The sequence below is a fragment of the Mauremys reevesii genome, linkage group 10 (genome assembly GCF_016161935.1).
Source record: "Mauremys reevesii isolate NIE-2019 linkage group 10, ASM1616193v1, whole genome shotgun sequence".
Classification (NCBI taxonomy): domain Eukaryota; kingdom Metazoa; phylum Chordata; order Testudines; family Geoemydidae; genus Mauremys; species Mauremys reevesii.
The window spans coordinates 51,023,646-51,049,975 of NC_052632.1; the positions used below are offsets into that span (position 1 = coordinate 51,023,646).

A 26,330-nucleotide genomic window follows, 5' to 3' on the forward strand; every position below is an offset into this window, starting at 1 on the left:
TATCACTCAAGGAGAGCAACTGCCCAGGGGGCCTAGAGCATGTGTCAGTCCAGCCAACACTCGGAATGAGAAGATCCACAGACCCCAAACCATCTCTTTAGCTAGCTTTGCTTGCTGGACTAGGTCACTGAGATGGTTGTGGCAAACTACCATCAGTAGCATCTAACTTTGGCCAGTATCCATTTGGGTGTGGCACAGATGCACACACGGGTGGTCTCATAGCTCTGGAGCAGGACGCGTTACCCAGGTGGACTCTATTGGATCCAGTTGATGGAGCTGTCCCCCAAAGGTTCTGCTCACTGCCAGACAGATTCCCAGAGTGTCAGGACAGGCAGCTGCTCCTCCTCTTCCACAGCCCACCTGCAGAATCCCACCAGGCTCAGCCCTATCCACTCTCCTGCTCTGCGTCTCTGTCCAACCACTAGGGCGCATTGCCAAGCTCAAATCAGCTGCCAATATGCTGCTAGATATGGGGGACAGTGCCATCCACCCAGCTACCTCAGATTGTTCCACAATAATGGATCTGGGAAAAATCAGGGGTTTGGACTGGGTTGCCTCTTGGCTACTCCATTTATGTGGCATGTTACAACAGAGGTGGTTGCTGGCCCCACAAGACACTCCCATCCTCACCCCACAAGAAGGGCAAGAAAACAAAAGAGGAAGGGAAACCAGAGTCACATTTGTAACAAATTAGGTTTTAATATGAATCCTTCAAGGACTTAACCTCATTGTTCTTCCTTCATGCACATCAGATCCCCAAGGGCTTATTGGCACTAGGGTGACAAGAGAAGCAAGTCTGCCACATCTGGTAGCTAGCAGGGTGAAGGGAGGTACGGACCTCTAGTAGAGTCAACGCAAAGGAAGCGTGGCCTCCACTCTGCAGTGTCAGGACCTGTGGCATGCTCGCTGGGCCCTGAGGAGCTACAGAAAGGCAACACTGTCAGAGGTAGTAGATCCTGGGCCAGGCAACGTGGACAGGAGAGGCCTTCAGAGCTGATAAGTGTTACTGTAGTCACAGCAGTCCCATTCCACCAACTCGTTGCTGTGAAACCACAAACTGATCTCCCTCTGGGCTGTCTCCACTGAGTCACTGGCGTGAACGACGTTCCTGCAGCCAAGAGAAACCCGCGATAAGGATGGCAGACATGCAGCCTCAAGGGCAGAACCTGGGTGTCGCTGGGGACATGGTCCTGCAGCCGAGACCCTTCCCCTTGCCTCTGGCCACCACAGATGGACGATATGCTCATATCATAGCCTTGGTCACTTAAGTGTTACTTCATTCCTCCCCAGCATCTCCCCAGTTTCATTAGCTATCCTGCTGTGAGTACGCTCCCCTCACTCCATGCCACTGGGATGAGGCAACTGGCCCTCTACAGTAATGCTGTCTACAAATGGGTCTACAGGAGGCTCAAGACACAGACTGTCTCAGATGCCAGGGCGCTGCCAAGGAGGTTCAGGTCTGTGGGACTGCCCAGCATGCCGGAGTTAGTTGGCTGGCTGGCTTGGTGCGGTTTGTACCTGCTCACGTGGATGCTGAAATCTCCTCGGATCGTCCCAGGCTTGGCTTCAGCGGAGTCGGTATCTCCTACCATGGCCCTGGAAGTCCTGACCACGTTGTAACCTTCCCATACCTGCAATACACACAGGCTGTGTGAGCTGAGAAAGGGCAAGCTGCACAGGAACTCCCATTGCACAACCACCCCGGGGAGACAGAACTCTGCTCCAGCAACCAAACTGGGTGCCCCCTTCAAGGCCGATCTCGGGGCCATGAACCGGTGTATGCAGGCTGTCTGGGCCCTGCAGAAGAGGGGTGAGTACTGGGGAAGGCCGGGGTGCCTGGGATCATGTTGAGCTCCTCAGGCCCATCAGACTCCTCCTACCCGGTGTGAAAGAAGCAGAGTGGGGCAGCCAGCCAGGCACAAGGCAGGGGAGGGCCACGCCAAGCTGAGCCACAGCGCAGAGTCCTGGGCCTACACTGGCAGCATTGGCACTGTGAGTGCTGATTCTGTGGGGGTGGGGAGCGGAGCAGAGGACAGAGACAGTGGTGTGAGGTGCGGGGAGGAAAAACGAACGGAAACCAAGGCCAAAGCCAAAAGGGCTGAGCGAGTGTCAAAGCAGCAAGATCTGGGCCTGGGGGAGGGGCTGCACCTGGGACTGATGTCACCACAGGCTTCCCCACCCATCATGATCCTAAGCCCCTCCGCAGGTCACTGGAGCAAGGGGCTTTCATGGTGTTTACACTGAAGCTTCACCTGGCTGGGGCGGGCACATGAGGCTGGTCGTCCTCACTTTCCGATACCCGTGCTCACGGGGGACAGGTGCTGGTTCCCAGCACAGCAAGGGAAGGTCCCAGTTCCACCCAGTATATGGTCCCCTGTATTGCACTGGCCAGGGAACATTCTCCACTTGGACCTGGGCAGTGCTTAATTTGTAATGAAAGAGGACCTGGGGCTCAAGCAATTGTTTTATATCCATAAGTGACACAGAAAGCCCACAGGTGCCGGGGCTCTGAACTGCCAGGCCCAGAGGCACAGGCGCCAACTTTCTCTGGCACCAGTGGGTGCCCGTGGCCCCCCCCCCAACTCCACCCCATCCCTGCCCCTGCCCCCATTCCTACCCCATCCCCAAAGTCCCCGCCCTAACTCCGCCCCCTCCCTGCCCCTATTGGATCCCTTCCCCAAATCCCTGCCCCGGTCCCACCTCTTCCCCCAGTGTGCTGAGTTCCCCCTCCTCCCCCCTCCCTCCCTGCCCTGCGAATCAGCTGTTTCACAGCACAAGCGCTGGGTGGGAGGGGGGAGAAGCAGGACGTGGCGGCGCGCTCGCGGAGGAGGCGGAGGTGAGCTAGAGCAAGGAGGGCGCGGTGGTACCAGAGGGAGCTGCCAGTGGGTGCTGAGCACCCACCAATTTTTTTCCGTGGGTGCTCCAGCCCTGGAGCCCCCACGGAGTCGGTGCCTATGCCCAGAGGTGCTGGGGCTCTGAACAGCCAGCCCCAGAGGTGCCGGGGCTCAGCCCTGGCACAAATTAACCACTGGATCTGGGGCAGAACAAACCGACTTTAGAAACCAAAGCCCCAGAGAATGTGGATTCCAGGACAGAACGTGTGGGAAGATTCCCTTTCATTGAGAGAAATCAACAATGAAACTAAAATAATGTCCTACATCTACATCCCCACTCCTACCCATCACCGTTAACCAACCCCACCCTTCCCCTGTGCCCTTCCCCCACACCCTTTGCCCCTAAACACGCGCGCACACACATGTCAACTGGGCTCGCAGCCTTACCATGGCAACCACTGGGCCTGAGGTCATGTAATGGATCAGTGCTGGGTAGAAGGGCTTCCTCCGCAGCTCATGGTAATGTTCTGCCAAGAGCCCCTCATTGGCCTGGAAGAAGGGGGGACCCCAAAGTGAGAAGCAAGCCCTGAGCCCAGGACAGGACCCAATGGGAAATCAATACCCCCTCCCTATGGCCAGAAGAGAGAGTTCATCCAGCAACTCCCAGTACTCAGTGTCTCCTCTGCACCTTCCCTGTGCAGAGCGTGGCTCTACCCAGATTTCTGAGGGAGCTGCAGAGGCAGGAGCCGCTGATCAAACAAATTCAGTTCTTGCTTGTCCCATGGCACCAACGAAGGGGGTGTCTCCCCATTTACATTGCCCCTGGCCACAATTTGTGGATCCCAGGGGGTGGAGTGGGGACCTAGAGGTCAGTGAACAAAGGGTTAATGGACTGGACTCACACCCCAGCAGATTCTGGTTTAAATCACCAAGGAGCTGAGCCTAGAGAACTAGCGGGCCTGTATTCATACCATGAAACAGCACACTAGTGGCAATTGCCTCTGGCTCAGAAAGCCTGAAATTGGAATAGCAGGGGGCAGCTGGCCAGGATTTAGGGGCAAGGACAGAGTTGGAGCTTGCAGGATTGCAATAATGGATGCAGTGGGAGAGGTTGCGGGAGATGTGGGGGCGAGGCTCAAGCCTGCAATAGTGGAGTGTAGAAGGCCAGAGCCGGCAGGGAAGGGAGGGCCAGAGCTGCAGGATGCGTTGGAGACACACTTACGCTCCGGACTGGACCAGCAGGGGGTGCTGAGGGCCATGTTCAAGCTGTGACTCTTGGGGAAGGTTAGACAGCTCCTGCCATCATGGCCTGGCTCAGGCCAGCATTGATAGTGCCTCACTTCCATCAGCACAGAAATCCAGGTCATGTTTTAATGTCCCCCCGCCATCTAGCTGGGCTGTCCAGGTCTCTAGTCACCTGGCCCCGGAACAGAAAACCAGGCTGTCCTCTGGGATGTGGCAGGCAGGTACCTGGAGCAGCTTCATGCCAACTAGCTTGAATCCGCGCCTCTCAAAGCGCTTGATCACGTCACCGACCAGCCTCCTCTGCACTCCATCCGGCTTCACCGCCACCAGCGTCCGCTCCTGGATCCCAGGGATCCCTAATGGGCAGCAAGAAAGGGAGAAGGGCAGGTTACAGCCCAGGTCACCCATCCATAAACACAGTGAGACTGGGCAGGGAGCCCTGCAAGGACCCGACCTGAGCAGGGAACAGGAGTTACTGGTTTCACTCTGCAGCTGGTTATGCTGCTCAGACCCATGGTGTCGGCAGGAGGAGCCAGAAGTTGGGGGAGGATTCCAGCACTGCCTGGGTTTTGCTGCCTGGCCCCACCTGGGCACTGCAGGGTGGGTAGGTTTCTCTCACAGGGTTGGCTCCCACAAGGTGCTGAGCACTCACTGGTCCTGCAATGGGGGCTGTGGGTGCTTGGCATCTCTCACGACTGAGGATTGGGAACAATTTAAGGAATCTGAGCCCTTCAAAAATCCCCCTGGGGCAGCAGCAGATGGACAAGCCCAGGCGCTCAGATACCATGGTGATGGGCACATCAGTACCCCGCTGGCGCATGAAGAGAGTGGGTGTGTGGGGCCAAAGATCAGAAACTCTTGGAGCAAGGGCTCACAATACAGGATCTGGAAGATCAATACCTGTTCCTAACGCCGCCCAGCAAACCCTCTCTCAAGGCAGACACGGTGTTGGGGACAGTGCACTCAGTAATCGCCAGCATGGATCTCATGGGTGTTAACGAAAGGACTGACCAAGCCAAGCAGCAGGCTCAAGGGAATTAACCCCACTCCCCACCTGTCTGTAACCGTCCAATTGTTCAAGTGCATTGCAAGGTTCCCACCTCCTTCTGAAGGAACTGGGCACTAGCTGCAGCTACTGGCAGGATGCCGGACCAGCGGGACCAATGGGTAGATGCAGGATGGAAAATCCTCTGGGATACTGGGCAGCTCGGTGCACATTGCCCATGGGCATCAGCAGATCAGGAATGCCCTCTCCCTGGGGGCCCTGCCAGCGTGGAGACCGGCATTGCTCTGCAGTCAATACCCTGCCAGGACAAGCCAATCGCAGCAGCCCAACCAGAGCACAGGATGCAAACATCGTTCCTGCTCAGTGAGGAGTCACAGCCCTGGGAGCTGGGCTCAGTCCCCCAAGAGCCAGAGGGCGGGACTCTCCCACAGTCAGTGCAAAGGCACAGGGGTCAGAGCCTTGGGTGCTGGTTGATAGGAAAGGCAGGCAGTGCTTTGGGGCTGACCTGCAGAAGTGATGTACAGCAGATAGAGCACAGACCTGGGAGTCAGAATCCCTGGGCCCTATGCCCAGCTCTGTCACTGACCTGCAGGAAGTCATATTTCACTAGTGGTTTCCTGGTCCTTACTAATTCCCTGCTTCAAGGTTGTCCTTGTATAGGAAGTTTTGGGGGGAGGGATAGCTCAGTGGTTTGAGCATTGGCCAGCTAAACCCAGGGTTGTGAGTTCAATCCTTGAAGGGGCCATTTGGGGAACTGGGGTAAAAATCTGGGGATTGTTCCTGCTTTGAGCAGGGGGTTGGACTAGATGCCCTCCTGAGGTCCCTTCCAACCCTGATATTCTATGATTCTATATCACTGCTCTGTGTCTCAGTTTCCTCATCAGCACAATAAGGAGAATGACACTGACCCACCAGGCTGAGAGACTGACTTCATTAGTGCCTGCAAAGGGCCTTTTAGGGCCTTGGATGGTAGGTGCCAGGGGAGGGCACTGCTTGGCCAAGAGGTACCCCCCTCTGCCTTGTGCCCTTTGCTGGTATGCCTGTCCAGAAAGCAGGGAGGCTTATGGTGGCTGAACGTGGGCAGAGACAGTTACTGTGGTCTCAGGAGCCTCAGCTCTCAAAGCAGGGCAGTATCCTCACCTCCATTTTAGAGAGGGGGAAAGACACAGGGAGGAGAAGTAACTTGCCCAAGATCACCCAACCACACAGCCAAGAATAGAACCAGGTCTCCTGAGTCCCTGTCCAGTGCTCCACCCACTAGGCCACACTGCCTTAAATGCAACATTCCCCTCCCAGAGTAGTCACAAGCCTGTGACTACACAAGGTGCAATTGGGGCTGGACTGCTCAGGCTGAAGTCTGCAGCCAGAGGCACAGGCAGCAGCAGCAGCGCTAGCAGCCCCCCTTCCTCATCCCACACTTCTGCTCAGTGCCAGCCCCAGGCTCCTGCAGAGCAAGCCCTAGGGCCATGGGACGTGCAGAGAAGAGTGTCCCTCTTGCTCTCTGCTAGCAGCGAGGGACACCACTCCAGCTGGATCATCTTCACCTATTCACACACCTCACCTTTTGGAATTACAACATATCCCTAAGCCAAATCTCTAGTCACCCACTGGAACTATTGAAGGTTGCGGTGCCTTGTATCCTGCAGCCACTGGACTAGCTGGAAGGGCCTGGCTCAGCCAGGGGACATGGGGGGGTGGGGGTGGTGAGGGGGAGGCAGCTAGTGCTCAGTTCCCCTTTGCTGGTGACTCTCTGCAGTGAGGGAGCACAGACCAGGCAGGAGGGAAGATTTCTGGATCCAATAGGAGCTCCCCATGCAAGAGCCAGGTGGTTTCTGTGCCCCCCCCTTCCCATCTCAGCTCAGCCCCTACCCGCAGGGCTGCTGCTGGAGAGGATGGCAGCTCTTAGCTGCTTTGGCTGAACTAGCAGTGGGCTGGGCTTGGGGCTGGAGCTGTGTCAAGGCCGCAGGGAACAGGGAGAAACAAGCCACTGTGCGAAGTGCTCCCGAGTGGAGAGGAGCACGAAGCATCGCAGCCTGCCGCATCTCTGTGGGAAGAGCCACGGTGCCAGCCTCCAACACACAGCTGCAGACACCACTCCCGCAGGGCCGGCTCCAGGGGTTTTGCCACCCCAAGCAACCAAAAAAAAAAAAAAAAAAAAAAAGCGCCGCAATCGCAATCTGCGGCAATTCCGTGGGAGGTCCTTCGCTCCGAGCGGGAGTGAGGGACCCTCCGCCGAATTGCCGCCGAATCCCTGAAAGTGCCGTCCCACTCCCGAGTTGCCGCCCCAAGCACCTGCTTGATAAGCTGGTGCCTGGAGCCGACCCTGCGCTCCAGTCTCCTTCCCACTCAGATCGCTGCCCTCCACTGCCTGCCCCCCACCCTCCAGTCTGAATTCTTCACTTTCAGCTCTGCCATCTGGCCCATTGCCTTGCCCCTACTCTGCCAGTCTGGGCAGCCCAATTATTTCCTTCTCCCACTCCTGTCTCATAGGGGGAGCCTTTCACTCCCTGCTGCCACTGCTGCCTGGGGTGACCTGACCACCCCAGCTCACCAAGGCAGAACCCTCCCTCTCTTCCCTAAGTCCTACCATGGTCGGGGGGGGGGGGGGGGTGTGTATGAGTGATTTCCACCCCAGCTGCCTGAGACCTCCTGGCCCCTGGGTCTGAGTGCTGGGACAGGGCCTGGCTGGATTTGTGTGTATTGTACCGCAGGGAGCACACGGGCCACACTAGCCATTCCCAGGATATGGGAAGACATTTTCCTGCAGGATTCCCGCCCCCCAATTAGCAAGCAAAGGGGATCCCACCTGTCCCCTTTCCCACAGCTGAGGCTTAGCTATCTGCTAATTGGAAAGAACCAAGCTGGAGGCCTCACGGGACTCATCTGTTTCCAAGCTCAGCCCCTTGGTGTTAACCAGCGACTCCCACAGGCCAGGCCTGGGCTCAGCCAGCTCCATGGGGAAGGGACACAGCTCTTTAGATCTCGCTCCAGCCTGCAATCTCTTCCTAGATGCTGAAGGATGAGCAGCCCCCGGCCTTAGCAGGGGGAGACAGGACTCAGGAGTCTTTTGGGTGGGCTTGGACTCAGCTGGGTGTTCTCTCCAACCACGTGCGAGGGGCTACACAAAACGTACGTGATTTGCATTAAGGTGTGGGGTCCCAACACACTTCACAGGTTGTATGCCAACAAAGGATCAGGTCAGCCACCCCGGGGCAGGCTGCAGCCGTCCTCTGAACCGGCAACACTAAACAATGGTCCAGGACAGGAAGACCCCACATGGACATAGCCGCATAGCTCTGCCAGCACAATCCCACCGTGCAGACACAACCTGCACCCCTGGAAGGGGTTTTTCCATGGGTGTAGGAACACCCCCTCCCCAGAGGAAGTTAGCTCTGGCAATGGACACTCTGCCCTCGACACAGCTGCATCTACACTGGTGGTAGGTCAGCATAGCAACATGGTTTATTCACATCTCTGACCGTTATACCTATGTCAATATCACTTTTAAAGGCAGACCAAGCCACTGGAAAGTAGAGGGAGAATTGATGGAGGCAGCAGCATGGTTCTGTGGTTTGATCATGGAACGGGGACCCAGGAGACTTGGACATATCTCCCCCTCAGCCCCCTTCGTTTGCCCCACATGTGGCTATAACCCACACAGGCAGAGCTAAACTTGAGTGCTGGCTTAAACCCTGTCAGATTCATGGTGTGGACAGTCAGGGACTCCAGTGCCACAGGGTTGGGTCAGACTACATGGTCCCTTCTGGCCTTAGTCTCAGCTGGATCCCATCCATGCACGCAGGACAAATGAGTCCCAGTAATCAGGGCTAACACACGGTCAGTTCTACGGTGCAGCAAGGCCCACGTCAGAGCTGCACCTTGACTTGGGGCCTCGCACTTGTGCATTATTTGATGCCCAATTTTTTGCCGAGCTGCAGCCATTGCTGGGTGTTGGACTGAAACTGCTTGGAGCCAGGCTCGAACTGCAGCCAGCTGGTGACTGTAAGCCAGGGGTAGGCAACCTATGGCATGTGTGCCGAAGGCGGTACGCAAGCTGATTTTCAGTGGCACTCACACTACCCGGGTCCTGGCCAGGGGGCTCTGCATTTTAATTTAATTTTAAATGAAGCTTCTTAAACATTTTAAAAACCTTATTTACTTTACATACAACAATAGTTTGGCTATATATATTACAGACTTATAGAAAGAGACCTTCTAAAAATGTTAAAATGTATTACTGGCCTGCGAAACCTTAAATTAGAGTGAATAAATGAAGACTCGGCACACCACTTCTGAAAGGCTGCCGACCCCTGCTGTAAGCAGAGGTTCCAGCCTAGTGCAGCACAGCACAGTAACCCAGGCCTGGCCTATGCTCAGCCCCAGGGCAGTGGACTTTACTTAGACCAGACAGACGGACCAGAAAGGAGAACCCGCTTGCCAAATGAAATACCTGGCCAGCTTGAATCTATCCCTCTTTTGCTAAATTACAGGAGATTTCTGAAAGACCCAAAAGCTTTAAATCCCAGTTTAACTGGAAGGAACTAAAGTTCTCACTTCTCTCAAGCAGGGGCTTTTGCAGCAGGAGGAGAGAATACAGGGAAAAGAAGAGTAGGAAGAGTGGGGGATGTAGGACCCACAGAGCCTGTCACCCACAGCTGCCCCTCAGCCATGGAAAAGGCTCCAGTGTCAGATGCATCCCTAGCCATGGTCTAGGCGCCAGTGCAGGCAGCACTTAGGGGGCTGTGACACTGCTGAAGATGCTGGACCCAGTCTATCCTAGCACTTGCGCTGCTGAAAGAAAGGATGTGAATTTTCTAGAGCAGGCACTGCCGGACACGTGCCAAATGCAGAGGGGAGTCCAAGGATGGGGGGGGGGGTAGCTTTCATCTTTTGGCCAGCACCACCCACCTCATCAACTTGGGAAGGGCTGATTGCATTTGAGCTCCACTGTCTTAAATACTTCCTCTTTCCTCCCAGAAACTTGGAAAACATTCTGGACTCTGCCCAGAACATGGCAAACGGGGATCATGCTCGCTGGACGGGAGGCATCTGAGTGTTCTTGGCCCAGGCAACAGAGGGAGACCCATCAACTTTCTCCGCAGTGACAAAGGGACCAGCGCTCAGCATCGAAGCCCACCCCACCCCGAAGCGCCATTCTGAGGAACAGAATAGAAGTAAACAAACCTGCCTTCTTTGTTTCAGGTTACAGTTTAACCCCCCAATAAAGCAGCATGGGAGAAGAATTTCACCAGGATGGTGTGTGCATTTTTCATTCTAGCGGATTTCATACCCTATTTATAAGCAAGGAGGCCCACCCCGAGAACTGGTTGAGGAAGAGGGTCCCCCAGTGCAAAGCAGCAGCACGATCTGGCAGCCTCAGTCCCTGGAGCTTTAGCCAGCCCCCTCCCCGAGAAAGGGCTCTAGGCCAGCAGATGCCTGGAGGCTTGCAGCTCTGGGCAAGGGGCTAGCGGAGAGGGAGCAATTGCAGGCAGTGAGATCACAGACCCAGCCAGCTGATGACCCAGCTGGGAAGCAGCAGAGGAGGCACATCCACGGAGGGCCTGGAAACCACAACAAACAAACTGGAAAGGGGGGAGGGGTTCCCCATGCACGTGGAGATATTGTGCTTACGAGACAAAGGCTAGGAGGGGGCTCTCCCACGCCCCGGCCGGCAGCGATCAGAGCAGCGGGCGGCTTTGTTGTTGGTTTACAGACATCCCCGCACATTCCTCAGGGCCCATCGGGTGCAGAGGGCAAGTCCCGCCGGGCGGCCGGGCTCGGAGCAGCTGGTCCCATTCACACACCAGGTCTCCGCCGGGCTTTGATGCTGCTCGGCGCTGGGATGGGGAGCGGGGCGGGGGCTGCGATTTGTGCCTTGCTGAGTAACCCCAAGCGGAGAAACACCCGGCGGGGGGAGATGGGAGCCGGGGATGGGGGACTAGGGGAGCCCCCGGCGCTGCATGGGGGGGAGGGAGGCCGGGAAGCCCCCGGCGCTGCGGGGGGGGGGGTCGGCCCCCAGCTCCGCACAGCTCGGACTCACCGGCGCTGTAGGGGCGCCTGGAGCCAGGCCCCAGGGAGCGGGTTGCTGGCGCCACCGCCTCCGGCTTGAGGCGCTCCGAGCCCGGCGCGGGGCCGCACAGACTCCGCTGGCCCTGCAGGAGGCTCCTGGCCACGCAGCGCTGGAAGAAGCCCATGGTGCTCGGCCCCCGCCCAGCGGACCGGGACAGCAGGGCACAGCCCGGCCGCTGGGCTCGGCTTCCTCAGGCCGGACTTTATAGCCCGGCCCAGGCTGGTTCGGGGCCGGCTCCCGCCCCCGCCCCCCGGCGAGGAACAAGGGACGTGTCAGGTTTCCGTCCCACCCCTTACAACGGACGCCAGCCCCACAGGCCGCTGCGCTGGCTGCTCCCTCCCCCCGCCCCTCCTGCACCGGCCTCTGGGGACCCGCCCATTGCATGGAGGATACCAGCCGCCCCAGGGCGCACGGCTCCTGCCCTTGGAGTGCAGCAAGTCCAGAGCGGAGCCCGCCCCTCTCCACGCAGTCACCCCAGGGGGCTCCCTCCCCTGGAATCCTGCTCAGCCTGGTCCCCCCAGCTGCCAGGGGCCTGTCCTCCCGCTGACCCCTGCACCCAGAGACCAAGGTGATGGGCACAGCCCAGGAATCCCCATGAAGGGTTTAGGATCCCACTGAGCCTCACTTCCCCTTCGCAAACGCACATGGAGGCCTAGCACAGCAAATCCAGTCTGCATACAGGTTACCCTAAGGTTGGAGAGCCCTAAAATCCTCAGACCTTGCAAACCCCCTTGGAAAGGGAGGGCAACTGTCATTCAACCAACCCCGATAGACCCTGTGCCATTTATGGCTCATCCACCCAGCCCAACCTCCCTCCTACGCTCTCTCCTGGGCCAGAAGCTATGACCTCCCCACGATTTACAAGCCAAAGTGGGGCTAGGGTAGTAGGTGGCTCAGGCCAGTGATGAGCTGCCAAAATCTTAACGACGGGTTCCCTATAAAAAGTTCTGATTTAACAACGGGTTCCCTATAAAAAGTTCTGATTTAAGGGATGTGCGACAGCATGTATTTTTTGTACCAATAGGGTTACCATACGTCCATATTTTCCCAGAAGGTGATTCAGGAAAATACAGATGTATTTTAACCCTACCTAAAGTTCTTTTTAAAAGATGGGGCTGAACTAGAAATGAGCTCCGTTTCACATGTGTGGGTGGTGATCATTTCTTATATAGGCTCCTATTACCTCCCCTCCCCCCGTCCCAATTTTTCACACTTGCTGTCTGGTCACTCTAGGGTGTTGTGTGTGTGTGTCCCCTGCCTGCCCCCCCCCCTTGGCTCAGGCTGCCTGGGCATGTAGCTAGAGCAGCAAGGTGTGAGGGAGTTGATGCAGCACAGCACCTAGGAAACACTGCCAGGAGGGACGGCAGGTAAGTTATTTGGTTTTGTGGGCCGAGCCAGAGGAGAGGTGGGGACTATCCACCATGATGCCTGCAAAGGCAGGGGCCTTGACTAAAATTCTTGCCTGCATGCACATGCATGCACACACACCCCCTGTCACCTCTGACTTTCCCAGTCACACCTGTGGGAGTGTGGCCCCTCCCTCCCTAGAGCCCACTTACAATAGCAGCTGTGCATCTGACAGAACAAGGAGTAGTGGTCTCAAGTTGCAGTGAGGGAGGTTTAGGTTGGATATTAGGAACAACTTTTTCACTAGGAGGGTGGTGAAGCACTGGAATGGGTTACCTAGGGAGGTGGTGGAATCTCCTTCCTTAGAGGTTTTTAAGGTCAGGCTTGACAAAGCCCTGGGTGGGATGATTTAGTTGGGGATTGGCCCTGCTTTGAGCAGGGATTGGACTAGATACCTCCTGAGGTCCTTCCAACTCTGATATTCTATGATTTGGTCCTGTGGACAAGGAAGTGCAGCCACATCCCCCACCCCTCAAAGCAGAAGTACCTCTGCTGGTTTTAAAACCCTCCCTGGATTGTTCCACGAGACTCGTGGTGTCCCTGCTTACTCACCACTTCAGGCATGTCTGTCCTGCTGCACTGTCCTGCCCACAGTGATAGGAGAGCCTTCATTGCAGCTTCCTCTGGCATCTGGAGAGCCTTCCCACCTAACTCTGGGAAGATATTTTCCATTATCTGACCCCCCCTTTGAGTCAGAATTTGCATCACCACACATAGGCTGGAGTGGGTTACTTTGACTCTTGGTCTGGATCTAACCGTTGTTGTGCATGTTTGGAAAGAGATTTTAAATTTTAGGCAGCTGCAGTGCAAGCTCCTCTCTCCCGGCAGTGCCCATGCACCCCATTCACACACGTGACAGCTGTTAGTCATGTCACTGAACTCGCTGTTGGAAGGCACTCGTACTCCAGTGATGAGCACAGCATCTGAATAGACGAGAACACAGTGTTATTGCTGCAGCTCAGGCCTGACCTGGTGTTTCTCTGCCAGCCTCCCACTACAGAGTGCCAACTGTGCCAAGCTGTGTGGGGATTCAGGGATATGAGCAGACATCCTGTGGGAGTATCAACTTCCCATGCATGCTGCTGGAAATACAGATATCAGCGTGATTCCTTCATCCCTGGTGGAACAAAAGAAAGAGACCCAAGCTAGCTAGAAGCCCAGTTGGAGGCCTTTCCCAATTAATAGAAATATTTAATTGAACAAGAATCTGGAAAATAGCTCTCACTCTGTAACAAGGTCAGGAACAGGTTCACACTCCTGGGAAGTCTCACTAATGAGGAGAAAGGCAGCAAAACTAAAAGTTTGCATTAGAATATGAAAAGGGGGGAGTGGGGTAACGCATTTAAAAACTGATGCTCCAAAGAATGTTTCAAATAATGTTCAGAGTTTAGTCTAAGCAGGTGAATCTGAAGGAGAACAGGGAATGGAGGACACTTAGCACTTTGCATCATCTCCCTGTTACAAACAGGGAAACAGACACACAGAAACTAAAGCAACTTGCCTAGGGTTACACAAAGTCAGGGCACAGCTGGGAACAGAAGTTAGGTCCTCCTGCCACCCAACCCATTTCGCAGTCCACCAACAGGCATTGGATGGCAGCTAGTGGATGGTACCACAGCTGCAGTCACCACAAAAGTGTCTCATGGATCTGTAAGCAGAGTCAGGATGAGCTCTACCCTGATATCTGGTAGTGAATTGTGGTGAGTTGTGGAAAAGAACTTTAGGGGCTGATCTTGTTTGCATAGGCACACCCACCCCGCCTAGCATGAGCCCAAATGGTCACTTTGGCTGCTGTTGGATCCCCAGTTTCTTTGTCATTGGGGCAGGAAAAGATGGTTACTCACCTTTGTAACTGTTGTTCTTCGAGATGTGTTGCTCATATCCATTCCAATTAGGCGTGCGTGTGCACGTTCGTCAGAAGATTTTTACCCTAGCAACACTCGGTGGGTCGACTGGGTCGCCCCCTGGAGTGGTGCCGCTATAGCGCCGAATATATAACCCTGCCGACCCAATGGCCCCTCAGTTCCTTCTTGCCGGCTACTCCGACAGAGGGGAAGGAGGGCGGGTTTGGAATGGATATGAGCAATACATCTCGAAGAACAGTTACAAAAGTGAGTAACCGTCTTTTCTTCTTCGAGTGCTTGCTCATATCGATTCCAATTAGGTGATTCCCAAGCCTTACCTAGGCAGTGGGGTCGGAGTGAGATGTTGCAGAATGCAAAACTGCTGAGCCAAAGGCTGCATCATCTATGGACTGTTGGACCAGTGCATAATGTGAAGCAAAGGTGTGGACCGAGGACCAGGTAGCTGCACGACAGATCTCCTGGATGGGTATGTGGGCCAGGAAGGCAGCAGCAGAAGCCTGAGCTCTGGTAGAATGTGCATTGAGGTGGCTCGATGGAACATGGGCCAAGTCATAGCAGGTGCGGATGCATGATGTCACCCAAGATGAAATCCTCTGGGAGGAGACAGGTAGGCCCTTCATTCGGTCTGCCACTGCGATGAAGAGTTGGGGCATTTTACGAAAGGGGTTTGTCCACTCGATATAAAATGCAAGCACCCTACGGACATCTAGGGAATGCAATTGTTGCTCCCTTCGCGATGAGTGTGGCTTCGGAAAGAAGACCGGAAGGAAGATATCCTGGTTGATATGAAAGACCGACACCACCTTAGGGAGGAAGGCCAGATGTGGTCGCAACTGCACCTTGTCCTTGTGAAACGCAGTATACGGTGGGTCCACTGTGAGAGCCCGAAGCTCGGAGACTCGTCTGGCCGATGTAATGGCTACGAGGAAAACTGTCTTCCAGGACAGGTATAGCAGCGAGCAAGTTGCCAGTGGCTCGAATGGGGCAGTCTCAAGTCTGGTTAGAACCAGGTTGAGGTCCCAGGTTGGGGGCGAACTTGGGGGTATAAGTGCTCCAAGCCCTTGAGGAACCTAGAAACCACAGGGTGCGAGAATACGGAGCAGCCACTCTCCCCTGGGTGGAAGGTAGAGGTGGCTGCCAAGCGTACCCATAGTGATGACACTGCCAGGCCCTGCTGTTTGAGAGAACAGAGGTAGTCCAAGATAGAATGGATCGGGACCTCGGTGGGAGTAACATTGTGCGTTTTGCACCAGCAGGAGAAACGCTTCCACTTGGCCAGATATGTTAACCGAGTGGAAGGTTTCCTACTACCCAGGAGTACCTGTTGTACCGAGGCAGAGCAACGTAACTCGGATCGGTTTAACCACACAGCAGCCATGCTGTGAGGTGCAGGGATTGCAGGTCTGGGTGGTGAAGTCTGCCGTGATCCTGCATTATGAGGTCTGGGTGAAGAGGCAGGGGAATTGGGTTGGCTATCGACAGGTCTAGCAACATGGTGTACCAGTGCTGCCTGGGCCACGCTGGAGCGATCATGATCAGGTGCTCTCTGTCCCTGCGGAGTTTTAGCAGGACCCTGTGAACCAGCGGGAACGGTGGAAAAGTGTACAGCAGATGGCTCGTCCACGGCATCAGAAAAGCGTCTGAGATCGAGTCCGGGGAGAGGCCTTGGAATGAGCAGAACGTCTGGCACTTCCTGTTCTCGCGAGAAGCAAAGAGGTCTATGCAGGGAAAGCCCCACTTCCGGAAAACGGAATGGATAACGTCCGGACGAATCGACCACTCGTGAGACAGGAAGGATCTGCTGAGGCGATCCGCCAGAGTGTTCCGGACCCCTGGGAGAAAGGACGCTACCAGGTCTATCGATTGGGCTATGCAGAAGTCCCAGAGCTGGATGGCTTCCTGGCAAAGAGGGGAGGACCGTGCTCCTCCCTGCTTGTTTATGTAATACATGGTCGTTGTGTTGTCTGTGAACACTGAGACACAACAGCCTTGTAGGTGCTGCTGAAACGCCTGGCACGCAAGGCGGACTGCTCTCAGCTCTCGGACATTGATGTGCAAGGCCAGCTCTTGAGCTGACCAAAGGCCCTGAGTGTGAAACTGACCAAGGTGAGCACCCCAGCCGAGAGATGAGGCATCTGTCGTCAGGGACACCGAGGGGTGAGGTGGATGGAACGGCATCCCTGCACACACCAGGGAGGCGTCGACCACCAGTCGAGGGAGCCTAGGATGCTCGGGGGGGATCATGACGATCATGTCTATGCTGTCTCTGCTCGGGTGGTACACCGAGGTGAGCCACGATTGGAGTGGACGGAGGCGAAGTCTGGCATGTTTGGTTACGAATGTGCAGGCAGCCATGTGACCCAGGAGACCGAGACAAGTGCGAGCCGAAGTTGTCGGGAAGTTCCGTAGACCTTGTATAATTGTTACCATCACCTGAAACCGAGGCTGAGGTAAGCAGGCTCTGGCGAGATTGGAGTCCAGGATGGCCCCAATGAATTCTATTCTCTGTGTGGGAATCAGTGTGGATTTCTCTATATTGATCATCAGGCCTAGACGCAGGAATAGGTCTTTGACAATGCCCACATGATGGGTAACTTGGGCCTCGGAGGTCCCTCGAATGAGCCAATTGTCTAGATACAGAAAAACGTGTATCCGACGGTGGTGGAGGGAGGCGGCGACTACAGCCATGCACTTTGTGAATACTCTTGGGGCTGTAGAGAGGCCAAACGGAGGGACCGTAAACTGGAAATGTTGACGGTTGGCTACAAACCGGAGGTACCTTCTGTGTGGAGGATAAATGGCGACGTGAAAATACGCGTCCTTCATATCAAGGGCGGCATACCAGTCTCCGGGATCCAAGGATGGGATGATGGTCCCCAGGGATACCATGCGGAACTTCAGCTTTATCATGAACTTGTTGAGGTCCCGCAGGTCTAGGATAGGTCTGAGACCTCCCTTCGCCTTGGGGATTAGGAAATAGCGGGAGTAGAACCCCTTGCCCCTTTCGTCCTTTGGTACCTCCTCTATAGCTCCGATGGCGAGGAGCATCCGCACCTCTTGCAAGAGGAATTGCTCGTGAGAGGGGTCCCTGAAGAGGGACGAGGATGGAGGGTGGGAGGTGGGGGCGAAATAAACTGGAGGCGGTACCCAAGTTCCACCGTGCGTAGGACCCAACGATCTGAGGTTAGATGGGACCATGCAGGGAGGAAAAAGGAGAGGCGGTTGTAAAAGGGAGGGAACGGATCCTGGGTACTAACTGGTACGCCATCCTCGGGCGTGCCTTCAAAAGTTAGGCTTTGGCCCCGCTGGTGGTTTAGAGGGACCCTGATTTTGGCCCCCATGGGGCCCTGACACCTATGACCGCCTCGGCCACGCCTTCTGCCAAAGTCCTGTCTTTGTCTAGGTGCAGGGTAACGGCGGTGAGGCTGGGGACGGAAAGGCCAGCGCTGAGTCACCGGCATGTGCATGCCGAGAGAGCACATAGTGACCCTGCTGTCCTTTAGGCCTTGCAGCCTAGGGTCAGTTTTTTCAGAGAACAGGCCTTTGCCATCGAAGGGCAAGTCCTGTATAGTATGCTGCAGCTCCGGGGGAAGGCCCGACACCTGGAGCCATGAAATGCACCTCATGGCAACCCCCGAGGCCCGAGTCGTAGCAGCGGAATCAGCTGCATCCAAGGAGGCCTGGAGGGAAGTTCTCACCACTTTCTTCCCTTCTTCCAGGAGGGCAGCAAACTCTTGACGGGAGTCCTGAGGAAGCAACTCCGTAAATTTGCCCACCACCGCCCAGGTGTTTTAATTGTAGCGGCTAAGCAGGGCTTGCTGGTTTGCTACGCGGAGTTGCAGGGCCCCTGCTGAGTACACCTTATGGCCCAGTAAGTCCATTCGCCTAGCCTCCTTTGATTTAGAGGCTGGTGCCTGCTGGCCATGGCGTTCCCTCTCATTGACGGACTGGACGACAAGGGAGCAAGGGGGAGGATGTACATATAGGTACTCGTACCCCCTGGAGGGTACCATGTACTTGCGTTCGACTCCCCTGGCCGCGGGCGGGATAGAGGCTGGAGACTGCCAGATGGTATCCGCATTGGCTTGGAGAGTCCGAATGAACGGTAGGGCCGCTCTAGTGGAGGCATCAGCCGACAGAATGTCTATGACCGGATCCTCTATCTCTGAGACTTCCTCCACTTGGAGGTTCATATTGAATGCCGCCCGTCTCAGGAGGTCCTGATGGGCCCTCAAGTCGACTGGAGGAGGACCCGAGGAGGATGTTCCTGCCACCGCCTCATCTGGGGAGGAGGAGGAAGAAAGGCCAGGGACAAGCGGGTCCTGTGTGGGCTCGTGCTCCTGGACGACCTCCTGTTCCAGTGGGATCTGGGAGTCCGGAGGCTGAACCTGGGCTTTCTCCATACCAGTCGGAGGGGGACGGCTAACTGTTGCCTCTGGCACCCAGTGCTCTGACGGAACAGAGCGAGATGGGATCACAGGTACGCCTTGGGCCTGGTGGTACGCCCAAGGTGTCCAGAATGACCACTGATGGGGGCCAGGGTCCTGGGCCTGGGGCTTCTGGAAGACTCTGGTGGGCACATCCGAATCATGGTCCTGCGCGTATGAACTGCCCGCGTGGGACGACACTGATGCATGTCTGGATGGCCATGGAGGAGCTGAAAAACTCTGGGCAGAGTCTCCCTCTCTAGCTGACGTCGCTCGATGCGGCACCAGGGATCGGTACCGGGAGCGAGATCGGGACCTGCGACTGGAGCGGTGCCAGGAGGTTGACCGAGATCTCGAGGCTCGACGTTGGGAGCGGCTACGAGAGTCACGGTGCCTGGAGCAGTGCCGGGAGCTGGATCGGTGCCGAGTGTACCGGGCCGGCGAACGGGATGCTGACCGGTGCCGTGAGTACGACTGGTACCGAAATGGAGAACGGTGCCGGGACTGCGAACGGCGTCAGGACCTGGATCAGCGACGGGACCGAGAACATCTGTGGGACCGTGATCGTGAACGGTGCCGCTCTGCGGTGCCGACGGAGGGTGGTCTGATCAAGGCAGGCTGGCCGATTGACTGTATAACCTGCACCGGCGGTGCCGGGGGTTGAGACAGCGCAGACTCCGTCATTGCAATCAACTCCCTCACCGTGGAAAATGTCTCCAGCGTGGAGGGAATAGTGAGCTCAACCACAGCTCACACCGGGGAGCTTTCAGGCACCGGACTCGACGGCTCTTGCGTGGCCGGAATCGACGGTGCCAATGTTGTTGGTGCCACGGCAGGTATCGGTGCCGGGTGGTCCGACTTAGTAGAGCGCTCGGGCTGCAGAGCAGGCGGCGCGGTTGCAGCAGGAGTCTTGTGCCTCTTCGCCCTCAGGGAGAGGGATCGGTGCCGAGCAGACGTTGGTGCCGGCGACGGCTGGTGCCGAGAGGCCTTGGCAGTACCGGCGCGATCCGGTGCCGAGGGAGCGCTTCTTGAAGACTCTCCAGCGCTCGGTGCCGAGGGCGGAGGAGTAAGAGCTGCCTCCATCAGGAGCTGCTTGAGATGAAAGTCCCGCTCCTTTTTTGTTCTCGGCTTAAAGGCCTTACAAATGCTGCACTTATCTGTTAGGTGAGATTCCCCGAGGCACTTAAGACAGGAGTCGTGGAGATCTCCTGTCGGCATCGGCTTGTGGCAGGCCGAGCACGGTTTGAAACCCGGTGAACCGGGCATAGGCCCCGGCACCAGGTGCGGGGAAGGGGATAATCCCCGAACCCCCTCTGAACTATATACACTAACTATACTATAAACGAATAACGTTAACTACAACTAAACTATATATACAAGAATTAACGAGAGAACTACGAGTAGCTAGGGAAGTGGAGGTCAGCTAAGCTGCACTCCACTGTTCCAACGACCAACCCGGGCAGTAAGAAGGAACTGAGGGGCCGCTGGGTCGGCAGGGGTGTCTATTTGGCGCTATAGCGGCGCCACTCCAGGGGGCGACCCAGCCGACCCACCGAGTGTTGCTAGGGTAAAAATCTTCCGATGAACGTGCATGCGGCGCGCGCACACCTAATTGGAATCGATATGAGCAAGCACTCGAAGAAGAACAATAAAGTGGTGTTACCCTGATTATGTGAATCAAGGACAATGAAACTGTTTATGACAGAGGGACTCGCCATCAACTAAGTAGCACGCGCTAGACAAGGGACATGGGTTCCAAAACCCAGTGAACTGAGAGAAGCTGGGGACAGGTATTTGTACCTGATGGTATGGGCCGTGAAATACCAGTTGCACCACCTCCTCTCTCTATGGTAGGATATCAGAGCTAATTTTAATTCCATTAGGAGTCTAGTTACAGGCTGCTGAGCAGACTTTCACTTTGGGCCAATGGTGCACCAGCAGTGAGGTGCCCCTAATACAAGCTGAATTCACTAAAGAGCTAAAATTACTAAACTGAAATCACTGAGTGCTGGTGGGAGGAGGGGTGAAGATATGTTGCTGAGCAGCTGGTGGAGCAGAGCAGTTTGCAGGATGACTGGAGCTGAGCGGCTTGTGGTGAAGGCTGCAACAAAACCCCATGGGGGGGGGGAAGTTGGCCTCAGACCATGTAAGGTACCCCTTAACACTGCTGCACCCCCCCAGGCTGGGAGGTAAAACTGTGCAGATAAACTTTTGAACTCTAGGGCTGCACTGACCAGGGCCAGAGACTTTTGGGACTTTGGATGATTTTTTGGGTTGCTGGACTTAAGACCCTGAGGGGAAAAGGATACTGCCAAACTTGCGGGGCGCGTGGGGGAGGTCTTTTGCTCATGGTTTGTGTTATGAATCCTGTTTGTGGTGTTTCCCCAACATAATGCCGCATTGTATCCCTCCTTTATTAAAAGGATTTTGTTACACTCAGACTCCATGCTTGCGAGAGAGGAAGCATTGCCTCCTAGAGGCGCCCAGAGGTGGTGGTCTGTAATTGTCCCAGGTTTTGCATTGTGTTATTGAAACAGAACCCCTAGATACTGAACCCGGCCCTTGTTCCTGCCAACTCAGATGGGCAGAAGGGTTACAGATCTTTTGTACAGAAGATGGTTTGCTTTTATTAAATCCCTGGTCACAATTAAAAGACCAATCGCTTCTGACAGTGGTAGCCATCACAGAACTGTTACTGCTCATGGTAAAGCATAGGGGACTACTGCAGTAACCCAGGTATGAGAGTGTGGTGACAGCTGGCAAATTTTGCTGTTTTAATGGTGACCATCACAAACTCAGAAAGGGGCTCTAGGGACAACAAACCACAAGAGAAGAGCTAAAAATGGTAATTAGAACCCCCTAGCTGGGATTAATTTCCTGTAATTAATTTGATAACTGGATGAATTTTATTTCCCATACACATAAGCCTCCCGAGACTCTTCTTAGGACAACTGTTTGACTTAAACATTTCTATTTAACCAGTTCCAAGTTGATGGAAAATCGTAGTCACTGTTTTCTTCAAAAGGGAGGTCATTTGAACTAGTTCCCAGAATGCTCCTGTCACATGTGTGCATGTGCTAATTAATACTACTGTGCGCTCATACGGTGCTCACTGGATCTCCTAGACCCTTTACAAACAACAAATTAAGCCTTACAATAGCCTTGCCCAGATGTGGTAATTGAGATGCAGAAGAATTAGGTGCTTTGGCTCAAGGTTGCAAACCCTAATCACAAGGCTCGCACTCCTGGGACAGATCCAAAAGACCATTCTTTGCTGCTGCGCTGTTCATACAAGTCATACAGCGTTCATCACATAGGTTATTGATGAAGCTTGTTATTCAGAAGTTTCCTATTACATCAGAACCCATGACAACGTCCCCTCTTCAGGTCCCAGGGGCATGAAGAGCTAAACTCCCCTACAAGTCAAACTGCCACAGCCTTCAAAAAATACATAGCTCTGTCCGCTCCTAAGAAGGGAACACGCAGCCTAATCTTTCTGATCACTCATTGCACACAGCAAACACTGGTGCTTTTGATTTGATTCTTCCCATGAGTCCGACCTTGTTTTCAAAATCTCCCTTTGACCTTGGCAGCTCTTTTCTGTCTAAGCTGCACAGGTTGGCCTCCAGCAGTAAGACAGCTCTCCAGAGGGGATAGCTGGCTGATAGCTAGCACCTGAGCAAGGCTGGGCCTACCAACATGCTCCTCCATCCCTGTTACAGCCACACTGAACTCCAGTGGAAATCGAGGGGAGTCTGGCCACCTGCTCTGGACGGTGCTGGCGAGATACCAAAGACACGAGCTGGGAGCAATGAGAGAGGAAAAGGGAAGGGGCTTTAGGGGAAGACCTCACACTTTGCTGGTGGTGGCCAACAACCGAGGCAAAATGCAACCAAAGTTCTTAGGGTCTGGAGGCAGCGGCCAAGCAGGTGAAGGACTGGTCACATACCCAGGAGCAGGGCTGTTCTTTGGGGACAGGGAAATGCAGCTGATGCCCAATCCCTCTCCAAGTGCAATGGAGGATTAAGGGAGTGGCTGTGTATCAGTGCCCCCTCTCACTCAAGACATGCTCCCTGGGCACCTTCTGGCCAGTGTCGCTCACTGTCCTGACAGCACACTGATACGATCTCTGCAAAGCCAGCACAGCTCTGGAAGAACAGGCTCTCTCAGCTACCATCAGCCTAGCCATTACATTCTGATTACAGAGGAGGCAAATGACCAGAGAAGGGGCAGAATCACCACCACTTTCTCTTTTGATCCCTGACCTGCCTTTTCCTTGTCTCCTTCATTGTCTCCTTCCTAGAAGGCAAGAAGAAATCAGAGGTAGTGGAGACAGGAGGACTGAGGTAACTTCAACTCTACGCTTCCAGCATGCAGGGGACAAACAGCTGAGAAAGGGACAGACCAAAGCAGACTCCATTGAGGTCTTGCTTCCCACTTCCTGTAAGTGGAAGCCACATGCCAATGTAGTCAAGGCTACTGCAAATGGAAAGGAAGGGGGATGTGTACACAGACTGAGCCCTGCAGACACATGATGCACAGAGCCAGCAAAGGTGGTCACAAGCTTCCTGACATCACATTGCTCATGGATGCACCAGTCCCATAAACAAAATGGGAGTTCCATCTCTGGGTCCCTTCGACCCGTAACTTCTCTGGAGCCCTGCTGGATGTGAAATTGACTGAGACCACTGGCTTTTAAATGGGCGACAAAGATGAAGGGCTGTTCAACTCCCACTGCTTTCCAGATCAGGGGTGGGCAAACTTTTTGGCCTGAGGGCCACATCTAGGTATGGAAATTTAATGGCGGGCCATGAATGCTCACAAAATTGGGGTTGGGTGCAGGAGGGGATGAGGGCTCTAGCTGTGGGTGCGGTCTCTGGGGTGGGGCCAGAAATGAGTTCAGGGTGCAGGAAGAGGCTCTAGGCTGGGGAGGGCTCCAGCTGGGGGTGCAAGCTCTGGGGTGGGGCTGAGGAGAGGCTCGGGGCGCTCTAGGCGGCACTTACCTCAAGCAGCTCCCGGAAGCAGCATGTCCCCCTTCCAGCTCCTACGCAGAGGCACAGCCAGACAGCGCTGCGTGCTGCCCCGACTGCTCCCATTGGCCGCAGTTCCTAGCCAATGGGAGCTGCGGGGGCTGCGCTTGGGGCGGGGGCAGCGCATGGAGCCCCCCAGCTGCCCCTAAATGTAGGAGCTGGAGAGGGGACATGCCGCTCCTTCTGAGATCTGTTTAGAACCGTGGCATGCAGGCGTGGAGTGGCCCCAACCCTGGTTCCCAGCTGCAGTGTGGGAGCAGAGTAAGCCCCAGACCCTGCTCCCCAGCTGATCTCGAGGGCCAGATTAAATTGGCTGGTGGGCTGGATGTGGCACGTGGGCCGTAGTTTGCCCACCCCTGTTCCAGATGATTCCAATATACAATGGCGGGGTGTGTGTGTGTGTATATATATATATATATATATATATATATATACATACACATACATACATACATACATACACACACACATACACATACACACACACATACACATACACACACACACACAATATACAAGTGTACAAGGGAGTTTGGTTTCATGGCTGAAGAAAGAGGCAGCTCTGTTACAGAGGAATTAATCTCATTAGGACAGACTAAAAGGCCAGATACACCAAGCCTTTTATCCACAGAGAATCCCACCCACGTTTGTCAGTGCAACCACAGACAACTGTGCTGCTCATGCAAAGGGGCTGCTGGATGTGCTCTGAAGTAGCCACGCCTTCAAGCTAGATAAGGAGAGCTTCATCCATGAAGACCGGTCCATTTTCTCCCAAAACAACTGGAAAAGAGCTACAAAATTGTAAAGCAACAGTGTTGGAATTCTGCTCCAAAGCAGCTCTCCCATTAGTGGAGAAGGTGCCTCCTTCCCCCTTCCAGTCCCACACAGGGCTTCAAAGCAAGGCCAATTTGATACTCAGTCACTAGTCATATTCCTGACCTGTTCTCATCAGGCTCAGCTTCTCTATGCTGGTCCCCTCAAGGCACAAAACCTTTTCAGCTGAGTGAAGCCAGCTAAAGACACTCTCCAAAGAGCCACCTGGTAATTGATCTACCGTCCCGGTCTGGCTGCATTCCAAGGGGCAAATGGCCCAGATCATTGCTCCCAGAACAGTGGCACCAGGAAAGTTGTTTTCTTTTAAAGAAGCTAAGTGTCAAGGACTCTATCCTGGTGCTGACACATCACAAAGGGAACACAGATGGCCTTATGTTCCCAGTACCCTCTCACCCAGTCCCTGTAGCCTGAGTGTCACCCCTCTCCCTGTAGTAGAGTCCATTCAGTGATCTCCAGTGGTTAGTGTAAACTTCCCACCTTCACAATAAAGCTTCATTCACTGTGGATTTTCTCACCTACACATTGTAACATGTTAATGCAGCTCCCCACCTTGCCATATGGGGAATTTGCTGACAAGCATAGAAGGAAGAGCACAGCAAGAGGCGGGGGAGGGAACGACAGAATTTTACAATTTTACAAGAATCTAAAAACTTTAATCTAACATTTCCTTGGCTTTTCCAGGTGCGGTATTAGCTGGGGCACAACCTTCCCAGTCTATGATGGCATTTCTCTGCCAACAGGGCTGTGCCCATTCTTGCCCGGCAGGCTGCTTCCATGCCCCACAGCAGTGATGGGGAGGGACAGCAGATGCACTGTCTGCTAGCCAGTCGGGACATGGAGGCATACTAGGAAACCGTCTGGAAAATCTGCCGACAGTTGTAAGGACGGGACAGCCCACAAAATAAAAGGACGAGTCTCTTCAATTACCACCAGATACCAAAGCTTTTATCATGGGAGACCAACTCTGCCTGAACTTATAGTGACCTCAGATATGCTGGCAGAGGCTTTGTGTGACAAAGATGGATGACGGACACCCAACCGCATGGTGACCGATACTAGTGTTCAGCAATTTCAGATGTCAGTCACAGATATAGGGATCTCATGAACCCCAGATGAACCTCTTCTTTGGTTAGTGAGACTAGCCACCTTACAGGTGACCTACAAAACACAAACAATTGCCTTTGTGGCCTTTTTGATTCTTTTTATGGCTGAATAAGGCTTGGTAGTTTTAGTATGAGCTCCAGTGATGCCATCATCCAGGCCTGGATTCCTTCCAGAATCCTATGCTTGCTTAATTGTTCAGTCAGGGGAAAACATGCACTTTCATCCCAGGTCAATATTTTGCTATGACTGCTAAGTATTGTGCAAAGACACACACAACAGGTGCCAGCCTGGGAAGCAGTGCACAGAAATGGCTGTGCTGTGTCCATGACAGAAGTCAACCCCCACTGGATGTACTTCAGTGCACACACAGGCATTGCCAAGGCCCTGAGCACCCAGCCAGCTATCTTCTTGTACAAGTGAGGAGACTGTTTTCAGAAACACGAGATGGAAGTGGAGCTCTCAGAACCAGAATAGGACTGAGCCCTCTCTCTCCTACCTGGGTATTAGA

The 26,330-nt window shown here is 54.6% G+C and overlaps 1 protein-coding gene across 3 annotated transcripts; it reads right to left on the bottom strand.

The window, feature by feature from the left end:
• Positions 1-681: 681 nt before the first annotated feature.
• NME4 (NME/NM23 nucleoside diphosphate kinase 4) lies at positions 682-24,887 on the bottom strand. Of its 3 annotated transcripts, none has more exons than XM_039491173.1 (5): positions 11,126-11,352; positions 4,305-4,435; positions 3,282-3,383; positions 1,519-1,631; positions 682-1,108 (listed from the first exon to the last, which is right to left on the bottom strand). In XM_039491173.1, the coding sequence occupies exons 1-5, from the start codon at positions 11,277-11,279 to the stop codon at positions 988-990; spliced, it is 621 nt and encodes a 206-aa protein (XP_039347107.1). In that variant the 5' UTR covers positions 11,280-11,352; the 3' UTR covers positions 682-987. The 3 variants fall into 3 exon arrangements, with proteins under 3 accessions (XP_039347107.1, XP_039347109.1, XP_039347108.1); XM_039491175.1 differs by lacking the exon at positions 11,126-11,352 and adding an exon at positions 24,824-24,887 and having other exon boundaries at positions 683-1,108; XM_039491174.1 differs by lacking the exon at positions 3,282-3,383 and having other exon boundaries at positions 683-1,108; positions 11,126-11,351.
• Positions 24,888-26,330: the final 1,443 nt, after the last annotated feature.

What these genes read in the sequence shown, in the direction of transcription:
- NME4 (XM_039491173.1), bottom strand. Translation starts at nt 11,279, where the DNA reads ATGGGCTTCTTCCAGCGCTGCGTGGCCAGGAGCCTCCTGCAGGGCCAG. An exon ending in CAGGCGCCCCTACAGCGCCG is followed by an intron (nt 4,436 to 11,125) that starts GTGAGTCCGAGC and finishes GCTGCCCATTAG; the next exon opens with GGATCCCTGGGATCCAGGAG. An exon ending in CAGGCCCAGTGGTTGCCATG is followed by an intron (nt 1,632 to 3,281) that starts GTAAGGCTGCGA and finishes TGTGTATTGCAG; the next exon opens with GTATGGGAAGGTTACAACGT.